This window comes from Carassius carassius, chromosome 30 (assembly GCF_963082965.1).
Source record: "Carassius carassius chromosome 30, fCarCar2.1, whole genome shotgun sequence".
In the NCBI taxonomy this organism is placed as follows: Eukaryota; Metazoa; Chordata; class Actinopteri; order Cypriniformes; family Cyprinidae; genus Carassius; species Carassius carassius.
This window is the reverse complement of record NC_081784.1, coordinates 9,245,683-9,261,537: the sequence shown is the minus strand read 5'-3', so window position 1 is coordinate 9,261,537 and position 15,855 is coordinate 9,245,683. Positions and strand designations below refer to the sequence as shown.

At 36.5% G+C, this 15,855-nt stretch overlaps 1 protein-coding gene across 1 annotated transcript in view; it reads left to right on the top strand.

The window, feature by feature from the left end:
• The window catches only part of LOC132110296 (ADP-ribose glycohydrolase MACROD2-like), a 577,997-nt gene that overhangs the window by 164,173 nt on the left and 397,969 nt on the right, over positions 1-15,855 (top strand). Inside the window, exon 4 of the mRNA XM_059516865.1 lies at positions 1,071-1,100. Within this exon, the coding sequence (XP_059372848.1) occupies positions 1,071-1,100 (30 nt within the window). The remainder of the gene's footprint in view (positions 1-1,070; positions 1,101-15,855) is intronic.

Here is a 15,855-nt window from a genome sequence, read left to right as displayed (position 1 = left end):
CTTTCTCGTTGTCCCCACTGGGATAAGAGATGCCATGCTGTCGTTGTTGGGAATGCTCAGATAGAAGCACAGTCGCACCATTAGGATCATTCTTTGCTGTTAAAATGCTGATGTATCTCTTAGCATTTGTTCTGACCAGTGCAGGTTTAATATATGTAATACAATATATATTATTATAGTAATATTTGATATACATACATTTGATTACATTATTTGTTTTTATTAAAAATGTATATACATTTTCTTTTTGAATTAAAGATATACCAGGGCCTTGGTTTGGGTGTAGATGTGGTGTCTTCTACATTTCAAATTGCTTGAATAAGCAATTGAATGGTTGTTTTTGTGTATTTACATAATTGATTGTTAGTAACGTCTTTATTTTACAACTTTTAAAAATTTGTACTATTCTTTAATTCACTTAAGTCATTTTTAGTGTAGTCTGTAGCAGATATAATCCTAGTAATTCTGATGTTTCAGTAACCCTTATTTTTTATCTAATGAATCCTCTTATTGGCTTCACCACTTGTAGAATTGTGAAAAAAGCTATAACACTGTCTTGTGGTGCCAAACTCTCCTGTGTGGCTGATTGTCCCTCTTAAGTAGAGGGGAGTGGAATATAGTTTTACTCTGTCTGTTTTTAGCACTCTTATTCGGGCGGTGGTAGGGATTTCTAAAACAGGCCGCTGACCCCGGGCCGCCCACTGCACTATCGCAGATCAGAAACATGGCATCAAAGAAACGCCCGGGCCCCAGCCACGTCTGCTTAAACTCACCACAGCAGCTCTACGTGTAACCCACTGAGCTCTGACAGAAAACATGCGGGATGGGTGTTTAGCACTCAATGGTGTTCATTTAGGAGTGTAATGATAGCATTCTGCAGTATGGCTGCCAGCTCACTGGCGCCTCAAACCTCCATTCAGTGCAAACGTCTGGCTTCGGAGTGTTCTACGTCTCTGTTGGCTCTCATCTGAATGATAGTGTGCTCTGCATTGAGCTAAAGTGCTTCTTTTTTAACATATTCCTTAATGCAGACACTCATGTTGTTTTTCTCTCTTTTATTTCCTCTACAGCAAACTCTTCTCTGCTCGGCGGTGGAGGAGGTAAGTGTATAATCTTACTACATTTTCATTGTAACTTCATTTTGAGATGTAAGGTGGTTTCCCCATGAATTCGACAGTTGAAAACACATTGTTGGCAGATGAAATCTGAGGTGTCCAACCATGTCTGTGGTTGCCCATGTGGGCGGTTAATGGAACAACACTACCCAGGCCCTCATTTGGAAACATTTCTGCACAAATTTTGACATGATTGAAGTAATTACACTCAAAGCACAAGACATGACAGAAGGAGTAAAGAAGTGTCGGGGTGTGGGGTTGGGAGTCAACATAATTACTACTGGAATTTTGATCCACCTCACTTTTAGAGGGGAATCCGTTTAATGAATATAGGTCAGACGTGTGACTCTTTTCGCAGGATCCTTTGTTTATCATCTGTGCCACAGTGTCAGGGAGGGTTCTTCTCTGCTGCCACATCTTGGGAGCCAACCACGCTTGGTTGGGTCCCTCGTGAGGAAGCCATTACTACTCGTGATACACTATCCATCTCGTATCCCACTCTCCTTAGTACAGCTCTTATATTATCTGATGTGTTCAAAAAGCCCCAAACCCCTGTCTTTCTTCATCTTAGCTCTAGAATAGACCCTTATCAGCCACTGACCGATTTCCCTGATTGAAGAAGTGGTGAACAAAAAAACAAAACGTGCTGATTAAGGCCAGAGGTCACACGTCTGTGACAAAACTACTTACCATAGCACTTGTCAGTGAATCTGTGTGACCCCCACGACTGGGAGTTAAATGTTTCTGCAGCCCCATGCTTTATTGGCACCTCGTTGTGTGTCATCATGGTCCTTTTATTGATTTTTCACGATGCAAAATGTCTCGAGGCTAATTTGGTTTCTTCATTATTTTGGCGTAATTGACTTTTGATGTTGGTGTGTGCGTGCGCATATGCGTTTAAAGGATACTATTAGATGTTGATCAGCAGCACCAGGTGAACGAAGACTGATGTTACACTCTGAGGGAATATTTTTGTACCAGAAAAAGATCTGTGAAAGGAAATATGCCTGTTAGCACTGCATCTGGAGGTGTTTTTTTCCACGAAGCACATCAGTCTGTAAACAAAATTTGCATCCCTGATAAGAAAAAAAAGAGCTTATTGTCATATACAGCACAGCACATATAAAAAGCATTGTCTCCCCTAATTTTCATCCCCAGATGCCAGTGCTAGAAAACCAATTAACCCGCACCGATAAGTCATTTGGTATAGTGTCAAAGAAGAAAACAAAAATGCCAATCCAAGGTCAGAAAAAAATAAAAGAGAGAAAACGCATGTTAGCAGGTACGCAGGCACACTGGTTTGGTACGGACTGACAGGGAGATTTTAGAATTCGTTCGCACTGTACTTAAATCCAGTTTGGTTTTACATCCAATCTCTTGGACCGTTGCTATGTTAATAATGTGATCATCAACACAATGCTTTTTACACATTTTTATTTCGTAATGAATGTCACGTATACTACCATTCAAAAGGTTGAATCTGTAGGTTTTTTTAAATGCTTTTGTAAGTCTCTTATGCTCAACACAGCTGCATTTATATGATTAAAACAGCAAAAACAGGAATATTGTGAAATATTGCAATTTAAAATAATTGTTTTCTATGTATTCTGTGTAATCTGTGTAATGTAATATATTTTAAAATGTAATTTATCCCTGTGATGGCAAAGCAGAATTTTCGGCATTTCCTGCAGAAATCATTCTAATATTCTGATTTGTTGCTCAAGAAACATGCCTGCTTATTATTAATGTTGAATACAGTTGTGCTGCTTTTCTTTAGGATTCTTTGATTAATAGAAAGTTCAAAGAACAGCATTTATTTGAAATGGAAATCTCGGTCCCACGTTATATGAAGTTGCCTTAACTGCTATGTACTTACACCGTACTTATTGTGTTCATATTGTATTGCATAAACATTGCATTACACCAAATACACAAAATAATGTTCTTTTGTGCAACATCATATGACCCCTTTAACATAAAAATAGGTAAAATTTGCCTGTTAAACTGACTGACATATACAGTTAAATCTAATGTCGACTAATGTGATAAAATATCTATTGGCTGATATGCCATGCATCCCTTGTTTTTTGCTGTTTAAGCTACCCAATAAATTATTACATACATGCGTACATAAATACATATTTCTAATCTATTAATCTAATTTGAATAGGATGCACCAAAATTCTGAATTGCTCTTCCTTTCTGAACAGTACAGAGTGGTATATCCTTTGGAAATAATTGCAAAAGCAGAATGACATGAGCAAAGCTCATTCCATGGTTTGAATGATGACCCAGGTAGCAAGAGTTCCATCTAGGGTGACTTTTTCTGTTTCACCCGAGACAATGATCTTCATTTCTTTCTCACTCTCTCTGGTCTAAAAAATGTTCTGGGTGGCTTTATCTCTTGACCCTATGATATCAGCAATGGGGCGGCAGATACACAAACTTGTTTTCTTTTCTCCCCCTTTCCTACTGCCTATCGTTTATCGAGGTGAGGACATCCATCTGTGATGATTTCATCTCATTCACTACTCTTCAGAAAGAAAGATTTAGGCTTCCTCTTATCTTTGGAAGGTTCTCCCCGCTCTTGTATTGTTTTATAATGACCTAATATCTGTCAGAAAAGCTGACGCTGTAATGTAAATAGAAGGGAAAGTTTCTACTGTATGGAGCTTTGAACTCTGGGTTGGGCATAAGTTCACAGCAATTTAATTGTTCATGTAAACTGTTTTGCTGTTTTAGGTTTTAGTGTACCAGCATTCCACCCAGTTTTTGACTCTTGCAGGGTTTCATAGCTGCGGTCGAGTGGTTTCCTGTTGTTAAGCCACAAACGCAACGCACAACAAACTCAGTCAAAATAAAATTGGTGTGGTCAGCAAAGCACATTATTTAGTCCCTGCTTTAAATGGGCATCTTGTATTCTCCTTAATCTAAATTATCTCTGGCTAACATAAGTGCTCATAAGAAAAAAAAAAAAAAGATCCCTCGACTTCACAACTGATCGCAATGTCTTGACGTTTGCAGTCTAATAAATGAAGCTGGTTGAGATGCATCTGGTTATATAAACTGTTTGGTGTTATTTAATGGCTTGCTGTTGATGGGATAGAAACAAGTCCTGATGTCTGTCCGTCTGGTTCTTGGTGTAGAACATGACGATTTTGCTTTTTACTTGGCTACGAATCTTCAGTGCTGGTGAGAACTTTGATGTTTTCATCCTGAGGGGATATTGGCTTGTTGGTACTCTGACTGAAATGATTTTGCCTGTTTAGCACTGAGTTTCAATTAGACCACCCAGACGAATCACAACATTTTTGGTGACATTTCATCCTTGTAATATTGTGTGAGACCAGAGTATGTGATTGGAGTAGAAGTGATTGTAGTTAACGTTCCCGCTCAATGCATTCTGGAATCACTTTACTACAATTTACTACTGCAGTTTTCCACTGTTTAGCACTGTTACTGCAGTACTACATTATACTGTATTAACTAATGTGTTCATTTTTTATTTATGTAAAACATTTAATGTTTTAGCAATCTTTTTAAATTCCATTCAGAATGTCAAATTTTATTTATTTTAATTATATATATAAATTTACTTGGGGAAAGTCTTGGCCTAATGGTTAGAGAGTTTGACTCCTAACCCTAAGGTTGTGGGTTTGAGTCTCGGACCGGTTATACTACTTGACTACATTATTTTGAATTCTATATATCACATTATATTTTAGTTTATTCATCCATTTTTTAAAAATGTGCATATGTACATGATGTGGTCCAGTGAAGTTCCAGATTGTCCTTGCTGGAATAAGGGCATGTCATGTTCCATACTTGAATCATGTCTCCTTATTCTGAGCTATGGAGCAGTAGGTTGCTTGACCTTGCAAAAAGCAATTAATACCTTGTGCGTTGTCTGCAACATCCGTTTGCCTGGGGGCATTATTCGTTGTATTTTTTGAGGGGTGAAAGTGACTTCATTGACAGAACATAACCATTGAATATCTTTTTAAATCGCTCCCCCCTCACCACATTAAAGCAGCCTATTGATTCCTGATGGTTTGCACAAGTGCCATGTTGGGATTTGCAAATTCTTAGAGACATTGGATTTATGTGTGAGTGTGTACTGTTCTGTATGTTTTCAAAATTGGCTGCAAGACACGTACTGTATAGAGCATCTATTTTGGTCTTATTCAGCTCAAGTTATTATTGTTTCATCACATATATCTCCATGGAGCCTATACCAGCTGTAGATTAAGCTTCATTTCAGAGATTGTTGTACGATCACAACCGAAGGGCTTGCTTTAGTCAATTTTATTTTGGCAAATTCCAGTGTGCTATGTTTTTACAGGCTATTGTGGTCGACCATAGAATCATCGGGGAATTGAGGACATGTTTCTTTTGCATATATCTTTCGCATTTTTCCAAGATGTGACCATTTTATTCATGATAAAAATGATTTACATTACTTTAGTTAATGATTTTGGTATGAAGAAATAATTGGCAGTACCTTTACAGCATGTATTAATATCTCTAGGTTAATTTATGTATTTTACAGATTACATAATTTTTTTTTAAATTTCGAGTTGTAAAAAAATAACATTAATGTGACCATGAATTAACAACAAACAATATTGTATTCAAAATTAACATTAATCTAGATTAATAAAAGTCATAATAAAAAATGTTGTTCATTGCATTAAGCTTTACTAATGCATTGCATAGCATTAAATATTAACTAATTTTATCTTATTGTAAATAAACATTTTTTGCAGTGGGATTTATCTCACCTGATTGAGAAATGAAAAACCTGCAGTGGATTTGAGGAGTGATTACATAATGCTTTGAGTGGGAAAGGGAAAATGCTGTCATTACACTCCACTCACATACTTTGTCCTCTATCCATCCAGTCTCTCTCAATATGAATATCAATTCAGAGGGCAGTTTAGACCATACACATTTGTAAACACAAATCCTTGTGTGCTTCAGTGAACCCAAGGACAGTTCATCCATCCTTTCTTTCATCTTTACACCTAATTCAGAACATCATAAATCACACTTCATCTTCAGGTTACCTCAGTATTGCTTAGTAGCTAATACATCATCAGTGCTTAAAACAGTTTCATCCATGCATCTGCTGCAAGGCAGCTTTTATCCATTTTGGGCTCACTTGAACAAAAGTATCACACCTGCCACTTTAGCTACGACCACATCCATGCTCCAATTAAAGCCTGAAATGATGCAAAACCCATCCTTTTGTCCCAACTCGTACCATAACAACCTCTACATGCAGCCGTCAAAAGGTACATCTAATGGATCTCAACAAGGCTATTTTACTCTTTGATAGAGATGCTTGTTACACAATACATGAATGTGTATTTGTCTGGAGCGGAGAGTTTTACCCATAATTCCTCAGTGCATGTTTGTTCACAGGTTTTTGTAGGAGGATCCTGATATAGGCTCTGCTATCACACTCTGGCCCAATCAGCAGTGATGGATGGACTAATTTATGGAAATGATCACACCCTTAACTTTTGTTTTAGCTACTTCAGTGGGTGCTATATTTAGACATGCTGATGTGTTATGGGGTCTTGGAGAAGGCAGGATTTATATATATATATATATATATATATATATATATATATATATATATATATTTTTTATGGACATTGTATGAATATTACACCATACAGTTGATTAATTGGTCATTTAAAACACATGATTTTCTTACATAATAAATATGATTATTTCAATAATTATCTATAAAACAATCTTATTTTAAATGTATGTGTGTGTGTGTGTTTGTGTGTGTATATATAAAAGTGTCGCGATATACCGATATTGACGATAACCGTGATATTCAGAGTAACAATTATCGATATTGTGTTAATTTAGTGTGTGATGATATACTGGTATAAGCGATAACCATAATATTTAAACTGAACAGTTGTCTTATGATAACACCACATGCAAATACTCCAGCGCCAGTACCTGGTTGAGCTCTTAGGTGGCAGTATTGTGCCTTAACGCTGACACCTGTCACACAAGAAGAAGACGCTGCTCCGAGGAGATCCATGTTCAGTAAGTTGCCATTATTTTACTAGTCATAGAATGGGAAACGTTATATTAACCTCTTAACAGTGTTTTTCTGTGTTCATATATTAGAGTAAAGGGTGATTATTTTTTTATAGTATTATTTTTGTATTTGCAATAAATATTGCCTGTGTGTAGTCACACTTTATTTCTTTGTTCAAATCTATTAACAGTTACACGTTTAAAACGGATCTTGAAAAACTGCTACATTAAACTCTGTAAAATGTTAAGTTGGTTGCAGTGCCATGCACTAAATGCCTCATCTGCGGTCATTCTTAAATAAGGTTCATTAGTTAACATTAGTTAATTACATTAATTAACATATCACAAGTTAGTGTTTGTAAACATTAATGCACTGTGAACTAACATGAACAATGAATGACTCTATTTTTATTAACATTAAAAAAGACTAATAAATTGTGTTATAAATGTGTTGTTCATTGTTCATTCATGTTAGTTAATACATTAATAAATGACAATTTATAGTAAAGTGTTACCATTAATATTTATTCATCATACTGTTGAACTTGACAGTATTTTCTTGTTATTTCATAGGAGCTTCAAAGAAGATGGAAAAAGCCAGAGTCTTGTGCCCTGTGTTTATCAGTATCCTTATGCTCATTTGGAGAAAAAGAAAAACTCAATAAACAAAGTAAAAAATTATTTGACTGATATCTTTTCCCGCCCAAGGTTTCTATAGATATCATGATATATCGTTACCGTGAATTATTATGGCCACAATAAATAACCGTGATATGCAAAATCTAACATCGTGACAGTCCCCCTATATATATATATATATATATATATATATATATATTAGATACCATCAATCCAGATGCGTTAAATGACACATTTCAGAAAACCATAGCAAACCATACCAGTAAATACACATGTATAATTATAAAGATGAGCAAATAAATGACATTATTTGCAAATACATGCCAAGGAAGTTATTTTTCCCCCCTCTAAAGCTTCCATAAAGTATGCATTAATGAAGGTGTCGGATAAAATGGCAGGTCTACTGTCACATCGCGGTTAAAGTGCAGGGTTTCTGCCACCGATGCTGGCCTCAGTGCTAGCATCACTGTTCCCTAGAACTGATGAATCATTCATCTGTGTCTCCACACATAAATCTCCCCACTGTCATCCCATCGCCACTGGCAAACATGTCATTAGTTAGTCAATGGCATCATTTGTGCTCTGCCTCTGTGCATGATGCCAGGAAAGTGTTTTAACTTTTACCATCAAATTTCTGTCTGTATACACAAAATAATAAATATATGTAATAATGTAATAATAAAAAATGTATACGGATCACAGGTGCAGTTTTTTTACTATCACATGATCAAACAGTTGGCGGATGTGCAGTATTTAGCTTTTCAGAGTAAATGTCAACAGACGCTCCATGACATTCCCATGCAGCTTGCATCTTCCAGTAAACACCTGAACAAACTACTTCACTACTTCACTTCTTTCCCATGGGAATAACCCCGTTGAGGCTTGTAAATGATTCTCCCTTCACACATTCACAGGAAACAATCGTGATCCCAGGAAATCATGATCTGAGTAATGTTGTTTGTGGAAAGCCTGAGTCATATGTTTGCAACAATATATACATTTTTTTTTGTTTCTCATCTTATTTCTGATGCTTCACTTTTGTTACACACCCTTTCCTGGTAAATCTGTTTAAATTAGCTTTTTTATTAGATACCTGAATCCTCCCGCACACTAGAGAAAACCTGTAACAGCTATCAATAATTTTATCTTTGTGCTTATGGAGAAAATATCATCGAGGGAATATCTACCTCCGGTTTGACCCATGACAATATATGATTTTAGGAAGAGATCTACAGGACTCTAGGTAGCAGATTTCAAGGCCTGTGTGACACATAAATAAGTGTTTTACCGTGTCATCGAATACATTTTGAGAAAGGGGTTGGAAAAAGTTATGATTATCTTTCCTCTGTGTCGTTTCAGAACAGTAGAGTGCAGAAGGATGGATGTCCTCCCTCTCCTTCCACATTATTCTGGGTCAATCGCTGAGATTTCAGACAAAACCGAACATTCCTTTTCTAAATGTCACTTCAGATTTGGCTCTGAAAAGCCTTGTGCATTTGGTATTGTGGTCACTGAGCCTCGCTGGCTTTGCCCACTCGGAGTAGTTCTTGTTTGGAGGAAGAGTCGCCCTGTTTATTCATTGGTTAGTTTTTGCATCCTCTAGCCCTTGGCTGCAGACAAAATGTATCTTGACAGTTTTTGGAGCAGTGAGGAGCAGTCCCCACAAGAGCACCATAGTCTCACTAACAGGCCACTTTGCAGACTTAGCATGCTAGTCACCTACAGTCCCTTTAACGCCGTTTTTTTATCTGTCAAATCGATGTCCGCTTTTAATGTTGCAAATACACTGCTTTTAAAAAAGGTCCAATCAGATTGCATTACTGTATATTACTTTGTCTATCACTTCAGAAGGAAGGTTTAATAAAGGTTTCACTGAAACTTCATGATAAAGAAAGTTTTTGAGGTATTTAGCTAATTTATATTAATTATTAATTAATAGTGATTTTAGAATGTTTTTAAAGAGGGGGATGACAGGGGTCAATATGTTTTTAGGAGGGGCTAAATTAAGATCACCTTGATATGGTTCTTTAAATGTGGATTGAAGACCTCATGCTAATTACTAAGTCAAGGTGACGAAATTAAACTTTATTCAACAATATGAAATTATTAGATATAAATATCTTCCTAATTTAATTCATGACCCTTTACCAGACAGTACAGTGAATAAAAGGCCCATTATCAAAATAACCTTCATAAAAAGACAAACTTTTAAAGAGACTCAAAATACAAGAATATGCTGTTTATAACATTATGCTATGTTTATGTTTTAATAATTCTGTAATTCAGGTTACATTAAGTATTCAAACTACAGACTAATATATATACAACTAGAATTATGAAAAAAATTACTGCTATTTTAAAATTCACAAGCAAAACTTTTGAGATTTTAAGAACTTCATCGATCGCTTTTTCCAATTGATATGTTTGCCCTCCCTTAAGGCTTTTTATGCAGTTAAACTTGTGTTCAGACCACCAAAGAAACTTTAATTCATCAACAATATTATTTATTTGATATGAATATGAATGCATCTTCACCTGCAATAAATTCAACACTATAATCAGAAGATAATCGACTACTAGCCAAGTTTCCATCCAGTTTTTGTGCTGTTTAGTTATCGACAAAGAATTACTACGATCAATACTACTCGATACTCAGGCTATATTCATTAAGAGGTGCAGTTGAATTGTTATTATTGTTATTATTTTGATGAACTTTTATTAGACTATTGAAAATAGGGATGTTCATTTTGGGTAGTTCTCCTAACTAGAAACCTGCACTCTTTAAACTATTATTAACCGTTAACCAACAAGATTATATTACTAATTCTAATTTCATTTGAGAGGTAACTCATCTTATTGACTTAATAAAATAATTTTATATACAATTTAATAATAGTCAATCATGAGCAACACCACAAAGACGGACCCTGTCAATAGGCTAATTCTGCCATGTGACACCACATTTATTTGCGTTTAAGCCCCTTTTTTCGACAAAAAGTGTTTCCAAACTAATTCTTCCGACATTTGTACTACTGATACAGAATTTCTGTGCAAAGGTTAAATGGAAAAAGATTATCTCAACACTTGAGAAATTTTATTGGTAAATGGCATTTCCATCAGCTATATCAGTAAACATTTTGAAGCACTAAATCTTTTTTTCAGAAAAAAAGGCCTTGGATAGAAACCTAGCTACTGTTTGCTAATAGATGGCTAAAAAGATAAGCCCTAATCTAATGTGCCCATATACTCACAAAGCATTTATGTGATCTTTATCACCGAGATGAACATTAAGCCTGTCTGGTCCACAAAGCATTAACTCAAGCATTGGATTAAATAGATTTGGGACAAAAACGGTTTGGTTCAGTGCTATTAGCTTTTAATGGGCTAGAGTTAGCCATAGAGCTATGGAGTATTGAGAAGGATGCTTTCTCTAAAGTGAACAGATTCAGAAGATTTCGGTAATTACTACAAATTAATTTAATTTTAAATGGAATTTACTACAATTCTCAAGTGAAGTGTGAAGCAGACCACATTATTTGCACAGGAAGGAGACTGGGATCACTGAAGTAGTGTATTTGGAAGCTTTTAATGACGCCAATATAAAAGAAAACATTAGCATTTGCTCAAATTCCAGTCTTGTAAAATGCCAGCGTCCATAGCAAGTAATTAGTTTCAAGATTCTTATTTGTGTGAGTGTGTTTACATGGACATGCAACATCACAACAGTGTCTTAATATGGGATGTTGTATTTGTCGGTTCTTCTGTGAAAGTACAAATGCTGTAATTATGTCAGATGTCAAAATTGTTTGAAAAAACTTCCCAGATTACTAGAACAAAAGCTCAAAAAGACATCATCTAAGACCCTTGATATTTACGCAGACTGACTCATGATAAAAGTGCATCTTCTCTCTAAGTAGGCATTCTTTTTACAGCATCTGTTATGTTTGTCTGTTTATGCCGTGGTATTAGAAAGAAAATACAGAAAGGACTGGAGATCAGGGTTTGGGGGTGTTAGGCATTGAATGGGGTTGTGGGTTCAACATTGTGCTAGGTGACATCTCCCTGACACCTTCAATGAGCAGACACAGACCAGGAGTCGTGCCCTTTAGCCAAACCGTAACTGACTGTCAGCCTTTCGGTGCGTCTCAAGAGGCTGTGCTAGTTAGCACTATCTGTCAGGTTGGGCTCTCCCCAACAAATGCTGAGTTTCTGCCCTGAGATTGGAGCAGAGGAGAGAAGGGGAGCTCTAGAGAGAAGCTGTCATCTTTTTTCTTCTCTCTTTTTTTCCTCTGTTACTGACACGAGAGGAAATTCAGGATATTCAGCTGGTGAAGGCTGTCCCGGAGAACGTGGCATCTGTCTAGAGAGTGTCACTCAAGCGAAACAGAGACAGCTCCCACGAGGCAGAATGAATTCATTCATGCCGTTAACCCCACAGTTCCACCAGTCCTCTAGTCTGGGGCCGACACGTTACACACAGACAGACACAAACATGCACATACATTCATGTCTGTGTGAGTCTCCCATGGGATAATAGGTGACTCTGAGGGAGAAGCAGTGAGACTAGACTCCTACGTTTGGTGTATGTGAAATGACTGAATCCTGATTCCTTGTTTCCTGTGCAACCTTTTGACCTCCGTAGGTAAGTGTATAGTGCCACAATGAGAAAAATCATATTTTACTTAAGTTTGCAAATATGCTGTAGTACAGATTTGAATACTGAATTTAATGTGACAAGATAAGAAGATTGTGTAGCATAAAATAAATGTGAGAAAATGCATAATTCTAGTGCTAGCGCTAAACAAACTTACAGCACAAGCTGTACAGTCTGATTTCTAAACAAATGAGAAAAGCAGTTAGGATGCTGAATAAAACGTTGTGAAGTGGGAAGTCCACAGATGGAGGATGTTATCTTAAGCAGGGTGGAAAAGTATGCCTGAGGAACAGATTTTTTGAGGGATGAAGCAGGGAGGGGACAATGTTTTTTTTGGCAGGTAAAGGGGATTTATTAGCAAAAGAAAAATTTTCTTCTAATAATATCTGCAGCTCTTACTCCTAATTGGCTCTTATCTCTCAGTATCTGTAAACAGTCTGCTCTGTGAACTGCGAAATGGAGAAAGACATGAGGATAACACTCACTGAAATATTTTCTATAAATGAGATTTATATTCATTACATTTCCAGAGTGGCTGTTTTAATTTGTCAGTCACCAGGAACCTTATCGTTCAAACCATTAAAGGCCTTCAAATGGTGTCTGGTTCCCAATGGCCAACCTAAACATAAAGACAATTTCTCTTCATGTTCCTTATAGCTAAGAAAATAAAATAGTTTTTGACCATTTGTTTGATTCTCTCAGGAGAACAAAGTTGAAATAAAAAAGAAATAATAATAATAAAAACGTTTTAAAGGGGAAAGATGAGATTAATATGAACTAATTAATACAAGGTTTTCTGTTCCTTCAGCTGCTGCACTTTGTGTTTGTAGAGCAAGAAATTAATTGGGTGAATAATAATGACACTTCTAATGCAGTAGATGTGTTTCTTCCACAGTTTATTTTTTTAATAAGCTGTTGAAAGTAAACTGATAAATATGAATGAGTGCACACAAACTTTAAAATTGATCCAGCACATTTCTTATTTATTTTTTTAATTGTTGACTGTGTCCCACTATTAATCCAAGAGCAACCTCACTGTGCATCTATCTCCTCTTTTTCCTCAGTAGTTCCTCATTTATTGGCCATTAAAAATGGAAAAGATAATACTTTTATCAGTTTTTGCAATATTAAATGCCAGCAGCTTGTAGCCTATGTAATTATAGTACATGCAAATCAGCACTATATTGATCAGACATGCCTAAATTTTTCTATATGATTTGACACTTTCAGGCCTAGATAAGTCATGTGAAAATTTCTAATAAGTATTTATTTTATTTTTTTAGTTCAGCTCTATAATAACATCTGTTGATAATCATGTTAAATATTTATGATCAATATGAACGTTAAACATTGATAATCAAAGTTGAATATTCATTCAACTTTAAGTGATTATAAAAGCCATAGTTGTGCTATTTTGTTTGGGCCCATTAGAAAATGTAAGATAAAAATGTGAATTTTTTTCCATTTAATGCATTTTAATGCAATCCCTTTATTTGCATACTGAATCTATTTAACCCTTGTTTGGGCTTCCTTGCTGCACATACTATATTCTCATACACCGTTGACAGGAAATAAAAAAAGCCCAAACCCTTATATAAAATTGCTTAATAATTTAACAAGGTTATTATTATGCTTTTCAGCACTGGTATTTTCTGCATGAAATGCAAATCTAGCCTTTAGTTATAATGTGAAATAAAACGCCCAATAATTGTGGCTATTATCCCAGTTGTGCAAGTATAAAAGTACCATCAACAGAATTGCACAGGAAAGCTTTTCCATTATAAAAGTACTAGTTCCAAACAGTGCTGTGTAAATAGGGGGTGGGCTGTGCTTGGTTTGGCCATGCATCTTGCTTTTATCCCTACCGTGGGGCTAAATGAACTCCAGAGGTGGGCCACCATGGCTGTGTGAAATCAGCACTTACACCTGGGTCCTCGGCGGGCCCCTGTGGACCAGAGACCCCAGCTGTAGACAGGCTTAGGAGGAGATCAGCGTTAATTATGAGGTGGGCAGTACGGCCACGGTGGTCCTACTCCTGTGACTGAAGTGTCTCTCTGTATTTGTAGAGTGGACGTGTATTCGTTTACACAGCTCTGCAACCTTGAAAGCATGGGATCAACTGCTGCCGTCCCTTTAGTGTTGTTTGAAGTGCCTTGGTGTTTTTTTGGTCCTGAAACACTCTTCAAAGAGCTTTGGCTGTGCCCCCTGATAGACTGCTGAGAAGCTGTTTACACAGTGCAGAGTTTGAAGTCTGCGAGAGTCTTTGAGCGATTGTTTGTTTGCTCTCAGATGCTGGTAAGGTGTGACCAGTGATGAAAACATGTCCCAGAGTACAGATCCAGGCACAATGCGATTGGTCAAATTTTTTGAGGTCTGTCTGTCTGATTATTTAAAATAAATAAATATATTGCACATGTTTGTTTATACATTAAATATATAATATATCTTTAATTAAACATATACAATACTTAATAATGCATTATGCATAATATGGAGATTAGCCAGAAATATTAAACGTACAGTATGGAATTTTTGGCCACCAGGGGTCACTCAATCAAAATAATAACATAAGACGTACTTTGATGACGTCGGGAAAGAGCGTAGACTCATGGGAGTTGTTGTTCATTGGAACACGCGCTCTTTCGCTCCCCACATTCCTCACTCATTTTAACTGAGGCCATCGACACACTGGATGCGTGGCGCAAGCGTCTCAGCTGCGTGGCGTGTCAGTTTTTAATTCGGCTCCCATGTTAATAGGTTAGAGCTTGCAGACTGCCTGTGTGAGCCGCGGGTCTCAGGCGCGGCTCAAGGCGCGCGGAAAACACGTGCTTGCTAGAAATAGAACCGACGCCTATTTTTCACGCGACACTCGCGCGTGTTGGAAGCGTTTCCAGGCAAAATATAATAGGAAAATATGTTTATATGTAATTTTGTACACAAATACATATTAATTCATGACATTTTGATGTTTGAAAGTCTATAGGTTGACATAAATTCAGATATAAATGTAATTTAAAAAGTAAATAAATAATTATCGATTTTCAAATATTGCACCTGTCAAACATAGTCTATTTTGCCATCAATACTGTTGATGGTGTCCTTTATCAGTAGGCTTTATATTTATGTTCAACATGAAGTATAGATATTGTTGTCATGAAGACAAGAGCCTGGTCTGTCAGCGGTCTCCCTTCACCTACAGCAGCAGCAGCCTAGTATTTTGACAATCACGTCTTTTCGAACGGAGAGATATATGAATTATCAGACCCCTATCAAATCAATATTCAAAAAAAAAGTGAAGTGACATTCAGCCAAGTATGGTGACCCATACTCAGAATTTGTGCTCTGCATTTAACCCATCCGAAATGCACACACACAGAGCAG